We start from the raw sequence: 25,121 nt of genomic DNA, 5'->3' as shown, positions 1-25,121 counted from the left end.
TGGTCAAAAAGAAAAAAAAAGAAAAAAGCTGCTATGAGTCAGAGCGAAAATCCTGTTATTAGCTACTATCGGTCTTATAGATGCACAGAGCAGGCCTGAGCAATCAGCATGCTGACAGATAATAGCCAAGATGCACCTTTACACTGCAAGAAGGCCTTATGTGGTAGCTAGCTAGCTAGCATTAGACAGCTAGCTCTCTATCATCCTGTCTGTGCTGTGTTTTGATCTTGCAGATCATGGTATCAGCGACTGGTATAACAATGCACATGCCATGTATTACCATACTAAATAGTATGTCAGAACAAAGTGTGTACAGTGTGTTTTAGGGTGAAGCCCTGATTTCTAATGGCATGTGTATTACTTGCCACTCACAGCCATCAGATTAATCTATGCAGTGGAGAGGGATGCAGCATAACCACATCATAAAAGGATCCCCAAGGAGCTTGCAATAACGTTTCTTCCACCAAAGCTTTTAATTGTGATCAAACATGCTTGTCACCAAAATCAATACTTGTACACATACACAAATGAGTCTAGAGTTCAGATTCTGAAGGAGACTATAGGACTTGATTTCATATAGGTCATATCCAATGCAAATGAAAGAAACAGATTTGTTACAATTTTATTACAAAAGGCAAATTATAGTGTTTTTATGCTAATGATTCAAAACAGAAATGACACTAAACAGATTTAACACCATGAAAACATTCAATTCCAGAACTAAAAAAAAAAAAAAAAAAAAATTAACAAGTAAGTTAAATAGAAGCTTGACATTCAGTATATATTGTAGAACAATGAAAGACTTGACTGTTGGTTCTCAGTAAAAACAATACAGCATCACAGATGGGAACTGTATCAGATTGAGTTTATGGAAAATACCTGTTGCCATAAGCACTAAACAATGATATTAGAGATCTTTTGTTTGAAAACTCATTAATGAATATAGGATGTTTTTATCACTAATTGTACTTAAACATGATAAAATGTTATTCTCGAATCAGAAGGTTTTGATTAACTTAATAAAAACATGGCTCTGAGAGTATTTCCATATGAAAGGCAACTCACAGCTGTATTAATGCATGTATTGTTTCTATAGTAAAAGTTTCTGATTTGTCACACTGATTTGTGTACTGAAAAGATGTGTTGTTATTTATCAAAGAAAAAGTCTAATCATTGCTAAGATAGACATTTATAAGACATTTATTCAACATGTATGGAAGGAGTCTCCAGTGTCAGCGCTTAACAGAGGTAAAGCTGTTGTATTTGATTCCACAATTATAGTCCCAAATTATGGGAATTATTAATGATTTTATACACTCAGTTGTCAGTTTATTAGATAAGACTACCATATACTGCAGGGTATTTATTAGGTAAACAGTTATTGACTATAACACATTTGTTTCTGATGAGCAGATATTATGTGGGTGGTGGAGCACCCTCAACATAGCACAGACGCTTAAATGGTGATGGAATGATAGTGGATGTTTCTGTCGATCAGGCGATGCAGCATAACCTGCCAAACAAAATATCCATCTAACAACAGTCCTGATGTCATAAACTGAACATTGATGAGGGGCTAAAGATGGTCCTATGGTGGTCCCATTCCACTGACGGACATGCGCAGATGTTGGCTGAAAACTGCAGTCAGTAATTGTAACACTATACATATTAAGTGAGCTACATGGCCGGTGTAGGTGATAAATTGGCACTGAGCACCACTGTGCTTTAAGGTCTAATGATACTGTACCATTCACAAAGCATTGCCAACTTAACGTTAAAATATAGATGTAACGGACAAAAAAAATGCCAAATGAAATATCTTATAATCTGGTTGTGTTTTGGTTTGAGATTACAAAGCCATTTGTGTCTTTTATCTGTCTGCGAACATAGCGGTCAGTCCTGTGGCATTCCAGGTAAGGACCCCAGTCTTCAGTGGGTGAGGATGTTAATTTGAGCCGCTGTAAGGAGATACTCATATACGTCAAATGTCTTTGTGGTATCTAAGATACATGATGCTGACAATAGTATTCTAGTGTATTATATTTATCAGATATATGTTAGTTCTAGAGCGAACACATATGGCTTATAAACTGATACATTATTATTATTATTATTATTATTATTATTATTATTATGATTATTATTATTATTATTGTTTATTATTATTATTATTATTGGAGTACTGTTGCATCCTAATCTTCAAACACACACAAGAAGTTCCTGTCCTACCTGCCAAAAGCTTCCACTGGATTTCATTATCTTCCAGACAGCCACAATTGGGATCCACATGAGGCAGAAGGCAGTCATACACCAGCCCAGAGCAATGCCCCACTGTGGATATTCCACTGAGCCATATGTGGGAGCAGTGAATGTGTACAGTGACCAGACAAGAATGACCTGGAGGATATGAAGCAGTACATGTTTTGTCTCAGGCAAACTTGACAATCTTCTAAAACATTATTATTATTAACATTTGAATAATACTTTCTATAGGTTGCATATTATACACACAAGGAGAACAGCAGGAGTGATGAAAAACCAGCAAGCCCTCCACCACATCCAGAAGAGGGTGCTCTTGGTCCCAATCATCATTTCAATGTCTTGGATAAACCGGTTTCCACCTGAAAGCAGTAGTTCAATTCTGAATTAAACTGATCAGTACAATGCCATAAGTTCTTTTAAACAACAAATCATTTAAAACTTTTTATATTGACCGTATAAAAAGGTGAGACCGAAGACCTCCAACAATCCAGCCACCAGAACAACCCATCCAGCACAGAAAGTATCTATCAGATTCACCCAGTATATACCAGCCTTTGAAGACAACAAGTCTGCCTTAAATATTTTCCATTTTATTTCCAATATTTTTCCATGAGTATGTAGAAAGAAAACAGAAAATTTACTTACCCCAGTGACACATGGTAAGCCAAGCAGGAAGAGTATGATACAGATGACTACGGTAACGGGGCCCCGTTTAGACCTTAAGATTTGTGGGTAAGCATCTTGGAGACATGTTATGATCACCTCTGCCAGACAGATGATGTTTAAGTCAGATATTTGATACAGATTTATTTTTCTTCCAGCAACACAATGTCTGCAGAGTACAAATGCTATGCAATGATAGACTTGTGTTAAAGCAACTGATAGATGAAAAATATCTAACCACAGCAGTTCTTTTCTGCAAATTTGGGCTTAGTAATGTGCATGCACTTAAGTTGTGTATTTCTTTGTTCTGCAAGGAAAATTATATTTTTATGCATGTCATGTCTTTCTTTTGTTTGTATACTTGAATGTAAGCAATAAGCCTACCTATTAGAGCAAACTCAGAGTCCAAACCAAGAGTTATGAGCATGAAGAAGAACAGGATGGACCACAGTGGAGATATAGGAAGTTTGGAAAGAGCAGCAGGGTAAGCAATGAAGGCCAGTCCAAACCCTTAAAATGTGGAGGAAAACAAACATATTCTTACTTTCTGGTGATACCCATTAGTCAGTCAATGATCCAGAAATGTGACCTTTTTATTTCTTCCAAAAACATGAAGTATACTTCCAAGTACTCTTTTTAAAGTTGTTGTCATTCACCAAACCAATATTCCCACCTTGGATGCCATTAATAGTTAATAATTGATTAGAATTAATAAAAGGACCTATTTTTCTAGTCACAAATTGATCTATGTTTCACTGTTTTTTCCATACAATTTGCTAAAGATGTTTAACATCTTGCAAGTATTTCAATCAAAAATTTTATACATTTACTAGAAATCTTCATCTAAATCCAGATTTCTGGAAATCTGCTTTGTGACTATGTCTACTGTTCAAAGTTAAATACACATACAATTTAATCGGATTGAATATAGAATACTAAATTCACTTGCAAATTAAAGGAGTGAAAGAGAGGGAGGGAGAGAGAGAGAGAGAGAGAGAGAGAGAGAGAGAGAGAGAGAGAGAGAGAGAGAGAGAGAGAGAGAGAGAAATAAAGCTTACCAGCCTGTGCAACCTCTGAAACTGGTCTCCCATATGTATGTGCCATGTGTCCAAGGATGGAAAATATGGCAAAGCCAGCAAAGATGCTAGTACTGCAGTTTGTGATGCATACTATAAGGAAGTCTTTGTAGGAGTTGTTATGAAATTTGTTGTAGGACGCCAGTGCTGTTAGACCACCCCATGCAATAGACAATGAGAAAAATATCTGAGTGGCTGCATCCTTCCAAACCTGTGTGAGTAAAGAACACAACATAATGCAGAAGAAGTGTAAGGATAATCATTATTTTACAAGCTAGAAAGAAATTGGTGTAAGAGACTCAGTTTGAATGTTGAATCTTGCCTCAGCCTCAGCCAGTTTTGTAAGGTTAGACTGGGAGCCAATGTAATATTCAATGCCGTCTCTTGCGCCCTTCAGAGTAACGCCACGTATTAGCAGGATGAGCAGGACAGCATATGGAAATATGGCCGTTAAATACACAACCTGAAGGCATATAAATGTTAGGTTGTCACCTCTACAGCAGTACCAGTGATGTATTGTTTTCAATCTGATTCGGTCTCCACTGTATAGGTATATATACTCAGCTAATACCTTACTGATCTTAACCCAGGATATTAACCATTCAAAATCAATATTTGTTGATATGCAGTACTCACTTTCCCAGAAGACTTGATGCCTTTGTAGAGAGCTGCAGCGATCAGGATCCAACCCAATAGCAGGCAGAGGGCCAAGTGCCAAACCACTGACCCTGTCTCATCCATACTGCTAGTGCGCTGGAGGGCTACATGGCTAAACGACAGATTATTCATGGTAACTTTAAAATCCTTCTCACAACAAAATGACAACAAATCCTGAGCACTTTTCTATTTACAGAAGTTTGTTAACATAGTATGACACAATACACACATACATCTAACTATCCTTCTGAGGGTCTTTCATTGACATTATTATTATTATAAGATTAAGTTAGATTCAGTGCACTAGCAGTATACCTAACACTGACCCTAATCTTAAGTTCAGCAAGGAAAACATTTAGACTTTCAGTGTTTTAAAGAAAAGCTGTATTTTTCCTAATTAAATGATCAAGGTGAAAATTTTCAAATGTTCCTGTCCTGTGGGATTTTGTTTCATTGTTTTTTTGTTTTTTCAAGTAAAAGCTGAATTTCTGTCCGACACAATGTTACTTCAAATCATTGATTTGTATAAATTCCTTCTCATTATGGGGTACCGAGAGAAAGACAGAGAGAGAGAGAGAGAGAGAGAGAGAGAGAGAGAGAGAGAGAGAGAGAGAGAGAGAGAGAGAGAGAGAGAGAGAGGAACTCACTCCCAGTACTGCTCGCTGGTGCTCTGTAATGGGGCTCTAATCAAGAACTCTTCTGAACAGTTTTGATTCCCATCAGCCACCACACTCACATTCTCAGCTATGAGACTCAAGTTATAGGCAGTCATATTGCAATACTCTGTTGAGATAAAACCCAAAATTCAGAATATTATCAGTATCCTTCAGTAGTTTTAAACAGCAGTAGCCCCTGATAGCCCCTGACTATAGTTAAGAATTGTGTGCAGGTGCTGCAATTACCTGTAGGAATTTCAATAAGTAGCAGATGGTCACATTTTTTCCAGACCTTTTTCTTTGCATTAGTTAAGTTTGCATTAATCTGATTTTTATTTTTTTTTAGGTTCATTGGGTTCAATATGATAAGCAAAATTCCAACCAAGATAAATGCTGCTTACTCATGTTAAATTAGAAGTGACACATTCATGAAATTTCTAAGAAAACAGATACAGCCTATAGTGCATTGCATGGAATAATGTGACATTTCTGTAACAGTGATGAAGATAAGGGCTTGACAAACCTCTGACAGTGTTGTTGCAGTCCATCTCTGACCAGCTTGAGCAATCGCTCCATGGCAATGGGAACTGAAATGATGCAAACATGTAGTAGATGCCATATGCGATGATGACATTGTAGTAGATCGACACAAAAGTGCTAAGCAGCATCATGGTAATTCCAACACCTGAGAAAGGTATTAGGCAATTAAAAATATATGGTCAGTATTGCTTTCATTTGGAGGGTTGACTTTGATTAAGTAAATTTAACAGTTATTACATTATTAAGCATTTAATGGAGTCAGTGGGGTTAAACAAGATGAGAATACACATTCCCTTTTTTATGTAAAATGATCAATATTCTCATTCTATTAAAGATGATAAACAGAAGATCCAGAAAGTATATTTAGGATAAGTGGCAGCACATTCTTTCAATTTTTTCTTTTTTATCTGCATTGCAGTAGCTATAACCAACATAAAAATTAACAAAAAAAAAAGTGCTCTTGTAGAGCCTAAGCACTTAAAACATTTATTACATTTTCATATCACTCAGTTACTTCTGTAGACTGAATCATGTTCCCAATTCGCAAATACTGAAAGGTGATAAATTAAAAATAAATACAACATCAAGAAGAATAAAATGCATAAAATTCTAAAAAAAAATAAAAATAAAATAATAATAATAAAAAAAAAGTCCCTGGAATGAACACCATTCTTCCAAAAGGTATTCCCTGAATTGTGTCACAGCTATTCCATACCCAAGGAACTTCAACTCCTAGACCCCTCTGCCTCTAGATCCTGTCTGTTGTAGTCACCCATGCTCAAGATCATCTGCTTTCTAATTACCTGCATCTTTTGCCAATTCTCTTTACTATTCACTTCACTGCTAAGTCTAAGTGCTTTTTATTTGCTCTTCAGCTGCATTACTATTACTATTTCACAAAAGACTAACTGGGTTTAGATAAGCCATAGGCCATATGATTACATTATTTTCATGCTGATCAAATAATTCATTGAGACCTCATGTCCTGAGGATGGGGGTGGGCTCATCCATAATGTGACCACTTCCATCAGGATAGATTGCTTCATTGTAGGATAAAGGTCATAAGAACCTTGTCTTGATTTGCAGTGACTCTTCACTTTTAATGAGACAAGTGGCTCCAAACCATGCCAGTAGAATTCCCCTCACAGCATAACAGAGACAATTTTTTTAATACTTTAATTTGACACCTGTATGTATGTTAATTTATATTTAGAAAGGTGAAACAGATCACTCAGATAAAATATAATCAATAACTGTTTAATAATATTATACTATATAAAGTTTATGTATACTATATAATAATCACTGATAAGGCATCTACCTACCTTGCAATATTGGCACAGATTTCCACATGTTAATGGGTCCCTGGCTACAGAACTGTCCAACAGAGCTCTCCATGAAAAAGAGTGGCAGCCCTGCGACTGACAGCATGACCACGTAAGGAATGAGGAAGGCACCTAATAACAGAGAATCAATGTAGTGCACAATTTAGGTTAATACTTTACTGAAAAGTGCTGTCTATCAGGCTACATGACCTTACATAAGCCCTTCCTGCCTACTGGGGAGGTAGCATTGCCAGATTCACAGCTCCAGCTATCCTGTCTCAATCCCCAGTTCGAGTTTCAGTCTATGAGGAGTTTGGCTCTAAATGACCCCTAGGTGTCATCAAAGTCTTTATGATAGGGTATGCTTGTTGGAATAAACCATCATAAATTATTTAAATGATTATGCAGGTTTATGTCAGTTGACATGACATACTTGAAATGCTTATCTAGGTGTCTAAGATCTCCACTAACACCACCGTAAGGTTAAGTGAGTAACACAGGTATAACCATATCATGTGCTTAGTGTCATATGTCATATGTAGGCATAACTATGTCATGTGCAAGTCTGCATATCTATCATCTATCTATCTACAACTTTCACAACTTTTACTATTCATGGAAACTGTACATCAGTTTATGAAGGTATGTTGCATTAGACATGTGTATTACATCGATGTCATGACACAGAGTTCAAGTAAAGTGTTATGAACTAAAGGGTTACCAGGGGTCATAATGGACAAATATGGACATAATGGGAAGAGTCATATGAATTATATGAATATGACACACTGGTAACACTTTATTATAAGGTCCACAAATAAGCAATCTATTAATACCTAAACTAATATTAATTAATTAATTACATTCACTAATCCTTAGCACATCAGAAAATAATTACCTAGATGAACTCACCTAGATGAACTCAAATTATAGGCTGTAATGTAGGTTTATTTGCCAGCAACTCAATGTAAACCAAAACCTTATTTTTTTTTCATTTTGTTTTATTACATCACACTGATAAAGCGATTTGGATTATTAATGGTGTTGGCTTCAAACTGCAAATTGTCCTAACTTACTTAAATAGCCTAAAGGTTTGGTTAACCTACATTTTGTGCAAAATGTGACTGATCTTTATTAATACTGCATAAGTCATGATATTAATTAACCAAATGATTTAAGAACATGTTAATAGTTAACAATTACCATAATGAATGGCTATTCATCTATGTCTTAGAGCTTGTTAATATGTACACTTTGCTAAGGATTGAAACCATTAGTTAAGTATTGATATATAGCATATTTGTGGACCTTACAGTAAAGTCCCACACTTTGATGAAACCTTGCTCACTCACCGCCTCCATGTTTGTACGCTAGATACGGGAATCTCCATACGTTTCCAAGTCCGACTGCATATCCAATCATAGACAACAGATATTCTCTCTTATTGCTCCAGTTCCCCCTGTCTGTGTTTTCATCCATACTTCCAACATGGGAGTTTTTACCTGCATTGTTTTCCTAAAACAATTAAACAAAGTATACATGTTAATACAAACTATACACCTATAATGGATTAACTCATAAACTAGAATAATATAATACATATACCGCTCCATCCAATTTATTCAACTCTTGAACATCAAATACAATTAAAACTCAAATAAATGAAATACAATACATAGCTTTTACCTGATCATCTGCAATGCCGTTTTCCAGCACTGAATGTGTCATGTTGTGTTCGCTCATACTCTAATGCAGCACACAGTAATGATGAACATGAATGGGAACATAACAGTATGTTGAGGTCATGAGATTTTTATAACCACAACCCTCCTACTGGAATAAAGTTGGTTCGACGTTCGATATTCGCGGAAATGCGGAAATTAATGAGCCGTCTGTAAAGTTACATACGACATTGAACACGTTCTAACTTCAATAGCATTTGAAAGGAATGACTTACAGTCACACAATAAACTGGAAAGTGTTCATCTAGGTGTCGGGTATGAGACACCTTTTTAGATTTTTGATATTTATTAAAATGAGCTATTAAATCACATTTAAATTAGACATGAATTTCACTACAGAATGGGCCCATACACAAAATATACCATTATTTAAATCTCAATAGCATTTGAAGGGAATCATGTACAGTCACACAACCAACTGGAAAGTGTTCATCTAGGTGTCGGGTATGAGAAACACCTTTTAGATTTTTGATAATTAACCCTACATTGCATGAACAAAAAAAAAAACCTTCATGAATGCATAAAGGGGGTTAAAATGATTCGTGCTGGATTGCATGGATTTCTTCAAAAAATAGATGTCCTATTAATGAAAGAATTAAAAGAAATGATGATCCACGAATGTTTTAATATTTCCAACATTTTTATTTGTTTTCTTTTAATTGCCACATGAAACCACCTCTCGCAGCAGTGACATTCACTCTGAAAAATGATCATAGTAATATTATCAAATTGCTCAGTAATCAATTAGTGTCTCTCTCACTCTCTCACCCTCTCTCTCAGTCTCTCTCTTTCATTCACGCACTCTCTTACATACACAACACACACTTGTAAACAAACACTTTCCAGTTGGTTTTGTAATTGTAAGTTATTCCCTTCAAATGCTATTGAGCTTTAAAAAAAATTATATTTTGTGTATGGGCCCATGCAGTAATAAAATACAAAATATGATTTAATAGTTTATTTTATTAAATATCAAAAATCTAAAAGGTGTGCATCATTACTGACACCTAGATGAACACTTTACAGTTGGTTGTGTGACTGTACATCATTCCCTTCAAATCCTATTGAAGTTAGAACGTGTTTAACAATGTCGTATGTAACTTTAGAGACGGTCCCTTAATTTCCGCATATCCGCGAATATCGAACGTCGAACCAACTTTATTCCAGAACTTTATTCCAGAACTTTATTCCAGTGACCCTCCTCCCTCTGAACACATATACTCATTTAGGCCGTGCTTAAAAAAACCCCCATTACATTAGGGATATTAACATATTTCAGGGAAACAACACAGATTATTCAACCCTTTCTAAGCCCCACACGCTTATACTTTTTACATACATTTATTGGTTGGGGGACTGGGAACGGGTTAATAAATCAACTCAAGACATTAGAAACTTAACACTCGTAACCGATGTAAAAGTTAGTCAGGAGAATTCCATGATCTATTTAATATTGACAATTTTCCAAACAAGTATTCTTATACATGCAAGCATCGTTTATTGCGTTCTTGGGTTCTTGATGTCATCGAAGGTTACTTATATTTTTCTAAGACTGCAAATGACTGTAATAAAGGCTTAACCAAGCCACCAGGCCTGACTCGTGTCAAACCCGCATAACACTGTCAACAGGTTGTTTTTGTGCATCTTTGAGCACTATAATTAGCTGCAGAAAAAACCCCCACTTTACACAGAATGTAAAAGTGCACAGACACCATTCAGAAAGGCCGAAAAAACTATGGAAAATATTTATGAAGTGTATTCAATATGTGCAACTAACATTAGAATTAATGTTAGCTGCACATATTGAATACGCTTCATAAATATTTTCCATAGTTTTTTCTAACCAACATTTAGAATTATTACTTAAGCATAATCGAATAATCAATATTGGTTTATATATATATATATATATATATATATATATATATATATATATATATATATATATATATATATATATATATAGTTAGAAGCATAATCTAAAATCCATAGAATTTGATCTATGGATTTTATGGAGTTTATGGAGTTTGATCAAGTTATATTCTGAGTGTGTATTGAGTTAAATGAACTCTGTGTCTTAGTGTACAATAATTGTTCTTCTGTATCATCTGGCACCTTTCTGAACAGCAATAAATTGGCAGTAGATATTCGCTTGTGTAAGTAAATAACCTTGAGGCCAGATACCAATTAAGGAGTTAGGATAAGGCCTTAGGAAGGGAGCTTTCAGTAGATAGAAACGGACAGAAGCTCATTGAGGCCTAAGAAGGGAGTATTGTTCAAGGCCAGGACACACACGCCTGTGTGAAACCTTTTTGTAAAAAAGAAACCTTGTCCTCGTGAATGATAAAAAAACAAACAAAAAAACCATTACATTCGGGATATTAACATATTTCAGGGAAACAACACAGATTAGTCACAGACAGCCTGCAGTGCACTTATGGCTAACTTGTGGCTATTTAAGCCATTTATGTGCACTACTTCTTGACTTTAACAATAAAACTGTTAGATTAGACTGCAGGGGTCTCCAACACGTCGCTCGCGATCTACCAGTAGCGCGTGGCCTGATTGTAGATAGCTCGCGAAGACATTCTGGAAACGCTTTCCTATCTCATCCAATCAGAGTGGGCTATACCACTTCCTATCCCGCCCCCTCCAATCAAAATGTAGTATTTATTTGCCACTTCTGACGTCACGCCAAAGTTTCAATCAAGCACATCATGCTCATATTATATTATAGTATGAGCTATAAAATGCTCTTTGCTTCAGGATGAGTAAAGACAGTGTTCCACCAAACAAAATGAAGAACACATACTATTTCTATAGGAACGGGAGAGTGAATGTTTCTTCACCAATGTAAGCGGAAGATGTGTGCGAGCCTAATTTGCGGCGCTGGCGCTGCTGTCGGTAAGAGATGCGATGTTGAGCGCCATTTCACTCAAGTTCATGGTAACTTTACACCGGACTTTCCTGTGGGTAGCGGGCTACGAACTGGAAAAGTGAAACAGCTGAAAGCAACATTACAAAAACAACAATCTTTATTCACCAAACCGATAAAGAGAGGAAATTCTGTAACAGAGGCATCACTTAAAGTGACAAAACATAAGAAGCCGTTCACCGATGGCGCAGCGGTGAAGGAAGGAGATGACTGCGATGGCTGAAACTTTGTTCAGGGACCACAAAAGCAAGGCAGAAATGAAGTCCGCTATCGCTGATGTCCAGCTCAGTGCCAACACGTTGGCAAGGAGAGTTTCCTTGCTTTCTTCAGATGGATGGGACAGTTAGAACAGGACCTGCACAGGTGTCACTGGTTTTCATTTCAATGTGATGAATCGGTGCACTTGAGTGATTCAGCCCAGTTGGTTGTTTTTGTCCGGATCGTTTTTCATGATTTTTCCACCAAAGAGGAGTTTTTTATTATTATTATTATTTTGTTTACATCCTCTGAAAACCACAACCAGAGGAGTCGACATCTACAACGTTTTGCAGAACTACTTCATGGAAAAAAAGCGTGTCCCTTGAAAAGCTGGTTTCTATGACAACAGACAGGGCCAGTCGTGATAGGGCGCCACTCTGTGGAGTTATTGCACATTGCAAGGCCGGACCCAGACTTTCCTAAATTTCTGAACCATCACTGCATCATTCATCAGCAGGCGATCTGCACTAAGGTTATGGGTTTTGATCATGTCATGAAACCGGTTATTCGGATTATCAACTCGATTCGAGCAAAGTCCAAACAACACAGATGTTTCAAACTGTTTCTTGATGAAATTCCTGCAGAGTATGGCGATCTCCTCCGTCACACAGAAGTCAGATGGTTGAGTAGGAGTAAGGTACTTCACCGCTTTGTTTCCTTGCTGAGGGAAATTAAGGCTTTTATAGAAGCAAGGAGGAGGATACTAACCTGTTGTCTGATGCCGGAAGGCTGCTTGAACTTGCATTATTGAGTGATGTGACAGAGAAACTGAATCAGCTCAATCTTCAGTAACAAGGTAAAGAAAAACCATATGTGATATGATCAGTGCCGTGAAGGCATTTAAAGCAAAACTGTCATTTTACCTTCATCAATTGAAAAACAAAAAATTGCAACACTTCCCCTCATTGGTAAAGATGTTAGAAAGCCACACAAATGCAACCAAATTTTGGATGCACTCAAGTATTGTGACCTCCTGTCCAGGCTTGGGCAGGAATTTGAGGAAAGATTCAGTGATTTTGAAAATCTTGAGCCATGTGTGGCATTCATTGCCAACCCTTTCATGGAGATAGACATCAATCACATTTCAAAGCAGATGGCTGAACTGTTCAATGTCAATGCTGTAGGGATGGAGATGGAGGTTATTAATCTCCAAAATCATATCTAGCTCAAACCTCAGCAACATTCACAACATTTCTGGAATCAGGTAGACCCAGAAAACTACAACAACATTCACCAAGAACAAGACCATTCACCAACATTCACATTCAATTAGGAAATGAAGCTCATGTTAAGGCTATTTCTTCCACAGAGGCCTTCAGAAGAAATTGATGACCAATTCCCTAGGCATTGCACCTCAATTTAAGATAAACACGCACACGCTGATACAGAAAGTATGATATTGTACACAGAGGCAAGATAGACAGGAATATTTTAAAGGAAATTTAAATATTTGCAATGATGGATACGAACCAATCGCATTAATTTATCTGATGCTCTTACTATTATATGTTGCTCAGCTCCTGCCCAGCCTCTACCCCCCGTCACTCCTGCCCCAGCTACTGCTGCCCCTGCTCCTCCTAGTGGTGGTAGTAGCAGTGGTGGCAAGGCTAATGGACTTTACCCCGACCCCAGCAATACGAACCAGTTCTACAACTGCGACAGTGGCAAGGCCTACTTGGAACACCGTGCCACTGGCCTGGTCTTTGATGCTAGCTGCTCTTGCTGCAACTGGTCTTAAATCCAAGTTCATAAATCTGAGTGCTTATAAACTGCTCTCGTCTTGATTGATCTGAGTTGTCTTTAGTCATGTTCATTGATGTTCTGAAATAAAAATAAACCAGCAAAATAAACTGCACTTGTGGTTTCATCTGTTTAGTCAAAAAAAAGAAAGAAAAAATGTCCCATGCTGCTATGAGTCAGACTGAAAATCCTATTAGCTACTATCTGCCTTAGAGATGCAAAGAGCAGGCCTGAGCACCCAGCATGCTGACAGATAATAGCCAAGATGCACCTTTACACTTCAATAAGGCCTTGTGTTGTAGCTAGGTAGCAAGCATTAGACAGCTAGCTCTCTATCATCCCCTTTGTACTGTATTTTGATCTTGCAGATCATCGCATCAGCGACTGGTATAACGATTCACATGCCATGTACTATCATACTAAATAGTATGTCAGAACAAAGTGTGTACAGTGTGTTTTGGGATGAAGCCCTGATTTCTAATGGCATGTGTATTACTTACCGTTCACCGCCATCAGATTAATCTATGCAGTAGAGAGGGATGTAGCATAACCCATATCATAAAAGGATCCTCAATGAGCCTGCAATAACATTTCTTCCACCAAAGCTTTTAATTGTGATCAAACATGCTTGTCAACAAAATCAATACTTGTACACATACAAGTCTAGAGTTCCGATTCTGAAGGAGACTATAAGACTTGATTTCATATAGGTCATATTCAATGCAAATGAAAGAAACAGATTTGTTACAATTTTATTACAAAAGGCAAATTATAGTGTTTTTATGCTAATGATTCAAAACAGAAATGACACTAAACACGGTCAGTTTTAACACCATGAAAACATTCAATTCCAGAACTCAAAAACAAAAACAAAAAATCTTAACAAGGAAGTTAAATAGACGCTTGACATTCAGTATATATTGTAGAACAATGAAAGACTTGACTGTTGATTCTCAGTAAAAACAATACAGCATAATATGGGAACTGTATCAGATTGAGCTTATGGAAAATACCTGTTGCCATAAACACTAAACAATGATAAGTGCTATTAGACATCTTTTGTTTGAATACTCATTAATGAATATCGGATGTTTATATGACTAATTGTACTTAAAAATGATAAAATGTTATTCTTGAATCTAATCAGCTTGGTCAGAAGGTTTTGATTAACTTACTAAAAACATGACTCTGACAGTATTTCCATATGAAAGGCAACTCACAGATTGTTTCTATAGTAACAGTTTCTGATTTGTCACACTGATTTGTGTACTGAAAAGATGTGTTGTTATTCATCAAAGAAAAAGTATAATCATTGCTAAGATAGACATTTATAAGACATTTATTCAACATGTATGGAAGGAGTCTCCAGTGTCAGCGCTTAACAGAGGTAAAGCTGTTGTATTTGATTCCACAATTATAGTCCCAAATTATGGGAATTATTAATGATTTTATACACTCAGTTGTCAGTTTATTAGATAAGACTACCATATACTGCAGGGTATTTATTAGATAAACAGTTATTGACTATTACACATTTGTTTCTGATGAGCAGATATTATGTGGGTGGTGCAGCACCCTCAACATAGCACAGATGCTAAAATGGTGATGGCATGTTAGTGGATGTTTTTGTCGATCAGGCGATGCAGCATAACCTGCCAAACAAAATATCCATCTAACAACAGTCCAGATGTCAGAAACTGAACATTGATGAGGAGCTAAAGATGGTCCTATGGTGGTTCCATTCCACTGACGGACATGCGCAGATGTTGGCTGAAAACTGCAGTCAGTAATTGTAACACTATACATATTAAGTGAGCTACATGGCAGGTGTAGATGATAAATTGGCAGTGAGCACTACTGTGCTTTAAGGTCTAATGATACTGTACCATCCACAAAGCATTGCCAACTTAACGTTAAAATATAGATGTAATGGACAAAAAAATAAATAAAAAAACAATGCAAAATTTAACTATTTTATAATCTGGTTGTGTTTTGGTTTGAGATTACAAAGACATTTGTGTCTTTTATCTGTCTGCGAACATAGCGGTCAGTCCTGTGGCATTCCAGGTAAGGACCCCAGTCTTCAGTGGGTGAGGATGTTAATTTGAGCCGCTGTAAGGAGATACTCATATACGTCAAATGTCTTTGTGGTATCTAAGATACATGATGCTGACAATAGTATTTCAATTCAATTTCAATTCAATTCAATTTTATTTGCATAGCGCTTTTTACAATAGACATTGTCTCAAAGCAGCTTTACAGAAATATCAACATGGTATACAGATATTAAAGGTACGAATTTATCCCAACTGAGCAAGCCACTGAGTGGCGACGGTGGCAAGGAAAAACTCCCTAAGATAATAAGTATTCTAGTGTATTAAATTTATCAGATATATGTCAGTTCTAGAGCGAACACATAAGGCTTATAAAGTGATACATTATTATTATTATTATTATTATTATTATTATTATTATTATTATTATTGGAGTACTGTTGCATCCTAATTTTCAAACACACACAAGAAGTTCCTGTCCTACCTGCCAAAAGCTTCCACTGGATTTCATTATCTTCCAGACAGCCACAATTGGGATCCACATGAGGCAGAAGGCAGTCATACACCAGCCCAGAGCAATGCCCCACTGTGGATATTCCACTGAGCCATATGTGGGAGCAGTGAATGTGTACAGTGACCAGACAAGAATGACCTGGAGGATATGAAGCAGTACATGTTTTATCTCAGGCAAACTTGACAATCTTTCTAAAACATTATTATTATTAACATTTGAATAATACTTTATATAGGTTGCATATTATACACACAAAGAGAACAGCAGGAGTGATGAAAAACCAGCAAGCCCTCCACCACATCCAGAAGAGGGTGCACTTGGTCCCAATCATCATTTCAATGTCTTGGATAAACCGGTTTCCACCTGAAAGCAGTAGTTCAATTCTGAATTAAACTGATCAGTGAAAAGCCATAAGTTCTTTTAAACAACAAATAATTTTAAAAAATGTTATATTCACCGTATAACCAGGTGAGACCGAAGACCTCCAACAATCCAACCACCAGAAGAATCCATCCAGCACAGAAGGTATCTATCAGATTCACCCAGTATATACCAGCCTTTGAAGACAACAAGTCTGCCTTAAATATTTTCCATTTTATTTCCGATATTTTCCCATGAGTATGTAGAAAGAAAACAGAAAATTTACTTACCCCAGTGACACATGGTAAGCCAAGCAGGAAGAGTATGATACAGATGACTACAGTAACGGGGCCCCGTTTAGACCTTAAGATTTGTGGGTAAGCATCTTGGAGACATGTTATGATCACCTCTGCCAGACAGATGATGTTTAAGTCAGATATTTGAAACAGATTAATATTTTCCTTCCAGAGACACAATGCCTGCAGAGTACAAATGCTATGCAATGATAGACTTGTGTTAAAGCAACTGATAGATGAAAAATATCTAACCACAACAGTTCTTTTCTGCAAATTTTGGCATAATAACACGCATGCACTTACATCGTGTATTTCTATGTTCTGCAAGGAAAATGATATTTTTATGCATGTCATGTCTTTCTTTTGTTTGTTTGTATACTTGAATGTAAGCAATAAGCCTACCTATTCCAGCAAACTGAGAGTCCAAACCAAGAGTTATGAGCATGAAGAAGAACAGGATGGACCACAGCGGAGATATAGGAAGTTTGGAAAGAACATCAGGGTAAGCAATGAAGGCCAGTCCAAACTCTTAAAATGTGGAGGAAAACAAACATATTCTTACTTTCTGGTGATACCCATTAGTCAGTCAATGATCCAGAAATGTGACCTTTTTATTTCTTCCAAAAACATGAAGTATACTTCCAAGTACTCTTTTTAAAGTTGTTGTCATTCAACCAACCAATATTCCCACCTTGGACGCCATTAATAGGTAATAATTAATTAGAATTAATAAAAGCACCTATTCTTCTAGCCACAATTGATCTATGTTTCACTGTTTTTTCCATACAATTTGCTAAAGATGTTTAACATCTTCCAAGTATTCCAATCAAAAATGTTATACATTTACTAGAAATCTTCATCTAAATCCAGATTTCTGGAAATCTGATTTGTGACTATGTCTGCTGTTCAAAGTTAAATACACATCCAATTTAATTGGATTGAATATAGAATACTAAATTCACTTGCAAATTAAAGGAGAGAAAAAAGGGAGTGAGAGAGAGAGAGAGAGAGAGAGAGAGAGAGAGAGAGAGAGAGAGAGAGAGAGATAAAGCTTACCAGCCTGTGCAACCTCTGAAACTGGTCTCCCATATGTATGTGCCATGTGTCCAAGGATGGAAAATATGGCAAAGCCAGCAAAGATGCTAGTACTGCAGTTTGTGATGCACACTATAATGGAGTCTTTGTACGAGTTGTTATGAAATTTGTTGTAGGACGCCAGTGCTGTTAGACCACCCCATGCAATAGACAATGAGAAAAATATCTGAGTGGCTGCATCCTTCCAAACCTGTGAGAGTAAAGAACCCAACATAATGCAGAAGTGTAAGGATAATCATTATTTTACAAGCTAGAAAGAAATTGGTGTTAGAGACTCAGTTTGAATGTTGAATCTTGCCTCAGCCTCAGCTAGTTTTGTAAGGTTAGATTGGGAGCCAATGTAATATTCAATGCCGTCTCTTGCGCCTTCCAGAGTAACGCCACGTATTAGCAGGATGAGCAGGACCGCATATGGAAATATGGCCGTGAAATACACAACCTGAAGGCATATAAATGTTAGGTTGTCACCTCTACAGCAGTACCAGTGATGTATTGTTTTCAATCTGATTCGGTCTCCACTGTATAGGTATATATACTCAGCTAATACCTTACTGATCTTAACCCAGGATATTAACCATTCAAAATCAATATTTGTTAATATGCAGTACTCACTTTCCCAGAAGACTTGATGCCTTTGTAGAGAGCTGCAGCGATCAGGATCCAACCCAATAGCAGGCAGAGGGCCAAGTGCCAAACCACTGACCCTGTCTCATCCATACTGCTAGTGCGCTGGAGGGCTACATGGCTAAACGACAGATTATTCATGGTAACTTTAAAATCCTTCTCACAACAAAATGACAAAAATCCTGAGCACTTTTCTATTACTATTAATATTAGATTTACTTAGATTCGGTGCACTAGCAGTATACCTAACATTGACCCTAATCTTAAGTTCAGCAAGGAAAACATTTAGACTTTCAGTGTTTTAAAGAAAAGCTGCATTTTTCCAAATTAAATGATCAAGGTGAAAACTTTCAGATATTGCTGTCCTGTGGGATTTTGTTTCATTGTTCTTTTGTTTTTTTCAAGTAAAAGCTGAATTTCTGTCCGACACAATGTTTCTTCAAATCATTGATTTGTATAAATTCCTGAGAGAGAGAGAGAGAGAGAGAGAGAGAGAGAGAGAGAGAGAGAGAGAGAGAGAGAGAGAGAGAGAGGAACTCACTCCCAGTACTGCTCGCTGGTGCTCTGTAATGGGGCTCTAATCAAGAACTCTTCTGAACAGTTTTGATTCCCATCAGCCACCACACTCACATTCTCAGCTATGAGACTCAAGTTATAGGCAGTCATATTGCAATACTCTGTTGAGATAAAAAACAAAATTCAGAATATTATCAGTATCCTTCAGTAGTTTTAAACAGCAGTAGCCCCTGATAGCCCCTGGCTATAGTTAAGCATTGTGTGCAGGTGCTGCAATTACCTGTAGGAATTTCAGTAAGTAGCAGATGGTCACATTTTTTCAATTTTTTCTTTGCATTAGTTAAGTTTGCATTAATCTGATTTTTATTTTTTTTAGGTTCAGTGGGTTCAATATGATAAGCAAAATTCCAACCAAGAGAAATGCTGCTTACTCATGTTAAATTAGAAGTGACACATTCATGAAATTTCTAAGAAAACAGATACAGCCTATAGTGCATTGCATGGAATAATGTGACATTTCTGTAACAGTGATGAAGATAAGGGCTTGACAAACCTCTGACAGTGTTGTTGCAGTCCATCTCTGACCAGCTTGAGCAATCGCTCCATGGCAATGGGAACTGAAATGATGCAAACATGTAGTAGATGCCATATGCGATGATGACGTTGTAGTAGATTGACACAAAAGTGCCAACCACCATCATTGTAATTCCAACACCTGAGAAAGGTATTAGGCAATTAAAGATATATGGTCAGTATTGCTTTCATTTGGAGGGTTGACTTGATTAAGTAAATTTAACAGTTATTACATTATTAAGCATTTAATGGAGTCAGTGGGGTTAAACAAGATGAGAATACACATTCCCTTTTTTATGTGAAATGATCAGTATTCTCATTCTGTTAAAGATGATAAACACAAGATCCAGAAAGCATATTTAGGATAAGTGGCAACACATTCTTTCAGTTTTTTCTTTTTTTTATCTGCATCGCAGTAGCTATAACCAACATAAAAATTAACAAAAAAAAGTGCTCTTGTAGAGCCTAAGCACTTAAAACATTTATTACATTTTCATATCACTCAGTTACTTCTGTAGACTGAATCATGTTCCCAATTCGCAAATACTGACAGGTGATAAATTAAAATAAAAACAACATCAAGAAGAAGAATAAAATGCATAAAATTCTACAAGTCCCTGGAATGAACACCATTCTTCCAAAAGGTATTCCCTGAATTGTGTCACAGCTATTCCATCCCCAAGGAACTTCAACTACTAGACCCCTCTGCCTCTAGATCCTGTCTGTTGTAACTCTTCACTTTTAATGAGACAAGTGGCTCCAAACCATGCCAGTAGAATTCCCCTCACAGCATAACAGAGACAATTTTTTTAATACTTTAATTTGACACCTGTATGTATGTTAATTTATATTTAGAAAGGTGAAACAGATCACTCAGATAAAAATATTATCAATCACTGTGTAATAATATTACACTATATAAAGTTTATGTATACTATATAATAATCACTGATAAGGCATCTACCTACCTTGCAATATTGGCACAGATTTCCACATGTTAATGGGTCCCTGGCTACAGAACTGTCCAACAGAGCTCTCCATGAAAAAGAGTGGCAGCCCTGCGACTGACAGCATGACCACGTAAGGAATGAGGAAGGCACCTAATAACAGAGAATCAATGTAGTGTACAATTTAGGTTAATACTTTACTGAAAAGTGCTGTTTATAAGGCTACATGACCTTACATAAGCCCTTCCTGCCTACTGGGGAGGTAGCATTGCCAGATTCACAGCTCCAGCTATCCTGTCTCAATCCCCAGTTCGAGTTTCAGTCTATGAGGAGTTTGGCTCTAAATGACCCCTAGGTGTCATCAAAGTCTTTATGATAGGGTATGCTTGTTGGAATAAACCATCATAAATTATTTAAATGATTATGCAGGTTTATGTCAGTTGACATGACATACTTGAAATGCTTATCTAGGTGTCTAAGATCTCCACTAACACCACCGTAAGGTTAAGTTAGTAACACAGGTATAACCATATCATGTGCTTAGTGTCATATGTCATATGCAGGCATAACTATGTCATGTGCAAGTCTGCATATCTATCATCTATCTATGTACAACTTTCACAACTTTTACTATTCATGGAAACTGTACATCAGTTTATGAAGGTATGTTGCATTAGACATGTGTATTACATCGATGTCATGACACAGAGTTCAAGTAAAGTGTTATGAACTAAAGGGTTACCAGGGGTCATAATGGACAAATATGGACATAATGGGAAGAGTCATATGAATCATATGAATATGACACACTGGTAACACTTTATTTTAAGGTCCACAAATAAGCAATCTACTAATACCTAAACTAATATTAATTAATTAATTACATTCACTAATCCTTAGGACATCAGAAAATAATTAATCGTATCTATTCACAAACTCCGAGTCATTATGAAGAGTCTGTTTGGAAACAACCTAGATGAACTCAAATTATAGGCTGTAATGTAGGTTTATCTGCCAGCAACTCAATGTTAAACAAAACCTTTATTTATTTATTTATTTAGTTAAATTTTTTATTTTACATTTTGTTTTATAACATCACACTGATAAAGCAATTTGGATTATAAGTGGTGTTGGCTTCAAACTGCAAATTGTCCTAACTTACTTAAATAGCCTAAAGGTTTGGTTAACCTACATTTTGTGCAAAATGTGAATGATCTTTATTAATACTGCATAAGTCATGATATTAATTGTCTTTAATTTATTTATTCATTTTCATATGGTTCATTTACATGTGATTCATTTACATGTGATTCATTTACATGTGAATTAATCACGTATGATTCATTTTCATGAGATTCATATTCATGAGATTCATAATCAAGCGATAGATTTTCATGTGATCGATTAATTTACATGTGATTCATTTTCATGAGATTCATTTTCATGCGATTCATATTCAAGTGATACATTTTCATGTGATTCATTTACGTGTGATTCATTTACATGTGATTCATTTACTAGTTTGCTTCTCTTTAAATCCAGTTTTAGACTGTAATATTACAAAGGTTTTTCCAGATTATTACTTGCTACACTGTATGAGATAACCCCAGTAAAAATTGCCTGAATTCTATAGTATAATTTGTTCACCATGTTAGGTTTAAATCCTCTAAAAACAGATTCGCAATTAAATAACATTACTCTGTTCCAATTCACATCCTTCAAAGCATTGGCATGTTCTGCTTACTCTCACAATCCTCCAAACATCCACACACCCAAAGTCTCCATAAACAAATGAGACAGCAGTGTAGCCTACAAAAACCGAACGTTGTCCACAATGTGAAAACAACTCGGAGGGTAAGCTGAACTAACCAACAAAATTACCAAGACTGATAAACAGTCTGCACACAATAATAAATATAATGTCCTTACCTTTTAAAGACTTGTAACAAATAATATAACAGTGTAGCACATAAAGCCGAGGAGATAAAACTAATAAAATTAAATAAACAGAAACTCTAACCCGGTCAGACCATCAAAACAGAGAAGCACATTAATACAGAAGTACATGATATTAATGATTAATGATTAATGATAATATAGTCATGATATTAATTAAACAGATTAGTTAAGGACATGTTAATAGATAACGATTACCATGAATGGCTATTCATCTATGTCTTAGAGCTTATTAATATGTACACCTTTGCTAATGATTGAAACCATTAGTTAAGTATTGATATATAGCATATTTGTGGACCTTACAGTAAAGTCCCACACTTTGATGAAACCTTGCTCACTCACCGCCTCCATGTTTGTACGCTAGATACGGGAATCTCCATACGTTTCCAAGTCCAACTGCATATCCAATCATAGACAACAGATATTCTCCCTTACTGCTCCAGTTCCCCCTGTCTGTGTTTTCATCCATGCTTCCAACATGGGAGTTTTTACCTGCATTGTTTTCCTAAAACAGTTCAACAAACTATACATGTTAATACAAACTATACACCTATAATGGATTAACTCATAAACTAGAATAATATAATACATATACCGCTCCATCCAATTTATTCAACTCTTGAACATCAAATACAATTAAAACTCAAATAAATGAAATACAATACATAGCTTTTACCTGATCATCTGCAATGCCGTTTTCCAGCACTGAATGTGTCATGTTGTGTTCGCTCATACTCTAATGCAGCACACAGTAATGATGAACATGAATGGGAGTGCAGACAGTATGTTGAAGTAATGAGATTTTTATAACCACAACCCTCCTACTGGAATAAAGTTCGTTCGACGTTCGATATTCGCGGAAATGCGGAAATTAAGGGACCGTCTCTAAAGTTACATACGACATTGAACACGTTCTAACTTCAATAGCATTTGAAGGGAATGACTTACAGTCACACAACCAACTGGAAAGTGTTCATCTAGGTCTCGGGTATGACAAACACCTTTTAGATTTTTGATAATTAACCCTACATTGCAGGAACAAAAAAAACCTTCATGAATGCATAAAGGGGGTTAAAATGATTCGTGCTGGATTGCATGGTTTTCTTCAAAAAATAGATGTCCTATTAATGAAAGAATTAAAAGAAATGATGATCCATGAATGTTTTAATATTTCCAACATTTTTATTTGTTTTCTTTTAATTGCCACATGAAACCACCTCTTGCAGCAGTGACATTCACTCTGAAAAATGATCATAGTAATCTTATCAAATTGCTCAGTAATCAATTAGTGTCTCTCTCACTCTCTCACCCTCTCTCTCAGTCTCTCTCTTTCATTCACACACTCTCTTACATACACAACACACACTTGTAAACAAACACTTTCCAGTTGGTTTTGTGAGTGTACATCATTCCCTTCAAATGCTATTGAGATTTTAAAAATTGTATATTTTGTGTATGGGCCCATTCTGTAGTGAAATTCGTGTCTAATTTAAATGTGATTTAATAGCTCATTTTAATAAATATAAAAAATAAAAGGTGTGTCTCATGCCTGACACCTAGATGCTATTGAGGTTTAAAAAATGGTATATTTTGTGTATGGGCCCATGCAGTAATAAAATACATGACAATATTTATATATGATTTAATAGTTTATTTTGTTAAATATCAAAAATCTAAAAGGTGTGGATCATTGCTGACACCTAGTTGAAGACTTTACAGTTGGTTGTGTGACTGTACATCATTCCCTTCAAATCCTGTTGAAGTTAGAACGTGTTTGTATGTAACTTTAGAGACGGTCCCTTAATTTCCGCATTTCCGCGAATATCGAACGTCGAACCAACTTTATTCCAGAACTTTATTCCAGAACTTTATTCCAGAACTTTATTCCAGTGACCCTCCTCCCTCTGAACACATATACTCAGTTAGGCCGTGCATAAAAAAAAACCCCATTACATTAGGGATATTAACATATTTCAGGGAAACAACACAGATTATTCAACCCTTTCTAAGCCCCACACGCTTATACTTTTTACATACATTTATTGGTTGGGGGACTGGGAACGGGTTAATAAATCAACTCAAGACATTAGAAACTTAACACTCGTAACCGATGTAAAAGTTAGTCAGGAGAATTCCATGATCTATTTAATATTGACAATTTTCCAAACAAGTATTCTTATACATGCAAGCATTGTTTATTGCGTTCTTGGGTTTCTGATGTCATCGAAGGTTACTTATATTTTTCTAAGACTGCAAATGACTGTAATAAAGGCTTAACCAAGCCACCAGGCCTGACTCGTGTCAAACCCGCATAACACTGTCAACAGGT

At 36.3% G+C, this 25,121-nt stretch overlaps 2 protein-coding genes across 5 annotated transcripts; both read right to left on the bottom strand.

The window, feature by feature from the left end:
* Positions 1–438: 438 nt before the first annotated feature.
* On the bottom strand, positions 439–9,029 carry LOC108281034 (sodium- and chloride-dependent neutral and basic amino acid transporter B(0+)-like). 3 transcript variants are annotated; one of them, XM_053674114.1, is made up of 14 exons: positions 8,866–9,022; positions 8,532–8,694; positions 7,180–7,311; positions 5,838–5,999; positions 5,306–5,441; positions 4,638–4,770; positions 4,324–4,464; positions 3,984–4,212; positions 3,310–3,435; positions 2,908–3,026; positions 2,715–2,814; positions 2,512–2,621; positions 2,230–2,397; positions 439–1,958 (listed from the first exon to the last, which is right to left on the bottom strand). In XM_053674114.1, the coding sequence occupies exons 1-14, from the start codon at positions 8,920–8,922 to the stop codon at positions 1,821–1,823; spliced, it is 1,914 nt and encodes a 637-aa protein (XP_053530089.1). In that variant the 5' UTR covers positions 8,923–9,022; the 3' UTR covers positions 439–1,820. The 3 variants fall into 3 exon arrangements, 2 of the variants coding, with proteins under 2 accessions (XP_053530089.1, XP_053530090.1); XM_053674115.1 differs by lacking the exon at positions 4,324–4,464; XR_008393176.1 differs by lacking the exons at positions 439–1,958; positions 2,715–2,814 and having other exon boundaries at positions 2,279–2,397; positions 8,866–9,029.
* A 5,562-nt stretch (positions 9,030–14,591) lies between these two features.
* On the bottom strand, positions 14,592–23,635 carry LOC108255196 (sodium- and chloride-dependent neutral and basic amino acid transporter B(0+)). Of its 2 annotated transcripts, XM_017450959.3 has the most exons (14): positions 23,469–23,634; positions 23,135–23,297; positions 20,855–20,986; positions 19,867–20,028; positions 19,339–19,474; positions 18,786–18,918; positions 18,472–18,612; positions 18,135–18,363; positions 17,481–17,606; positions 17,073–17,191; positions 16,880–16,979; positions 16,676–16,785; positions 16,393–16,560; positions 14,592–15,966 (listed from the first exon to the last, which is right to left on the bottom strand). In XM_017450959.3, the coding sequence occupies exons 1-14, from the start codon at positions 23,523–23,525 to the stop codon at positions 15,829–15,831; spliced, it is 1,914 nt and encodes a 637-aa protein (XP_017306448.2). In that variant the 5' UTR covers positions 23,526–23,634; the 3' UTR covers positions 14,592–15,828. The 2 variants fall into 2 exon arrangements, with proteins under 2 accessions (XP_017306448.2, XP_053530161.1); XM_053674186.1 differs by lacking the exon at positions 18,472–18,612 and having other exon boundaries at positions 23,469–23,635.
* Between the last annotated feature and the right edge of the window lie 1,486 nt (positions 23,636–25,121).

Source organism: Ictalurus punctatus, chromosome 21 (assembly GCF_001660625.3).
Source record: "Ictalurus punctatus breed USDA103 chromosome 21, Coco_2.0, whole genome shotgun sequence".
NCBI lineage: Eukaryota > Metazoa > Chordata > Actinopteri > Siluriformes > Ictaluridae > Ictalurus > Ictalurus punctatus.
The sequence above is the reverse complement of the archived record's forward strand: the minus strand, read 5'-3'. Positions and strand labels throughout refer to the sequence as shown.

Excerpts from the sequence above, each read along its gene's own strand:
- LOC108281034 (XM_053674114.1), bottom strand. The coding sequence starts at position 8,922 with ATGAGCGAACACAACATGACACATTCAGTGCTGGAAAACGGCATTGCA. Across the intron at positions 7,312-8,531 it reads AGCGTACAAACATGGAGGCG|GTGCCTTCCTCATTCCTTAC; the intron begins GTGAGTGAGCAA and ends CTCTGTTATTAG. Across the intron at positions 2,622-2,714 it reads CGGTCTCACCTTTTTATACG|GTGGAAACCGGTTTATCCAA; the intron begins GTCAATATAAAA and ends TACTGCTTTCAG.
- LOC108255196 (XM_017450959.3), bottom strand. The coding sequence starts at position 23,525 with ATGAGCGAACACAACATGACACATTCAGTGCTGGAAAACGGCATTGCA. Across the intron at positions 17,607-18,134 it reads TTCAGAGGTTGCACAGGCTG|AGTTTGGACTGGCCTTCATT; the intron begins GTAAGCTTTATC and ends CCACATTTTAAG. Across the intron at positions 16,786-16,879 it reads CGGTCTCACCTGGTTATACG|GTGGAAACCGGTTTATCCAA; the intron begins GTGAATATAACA and ends TACTGCTTTCAG.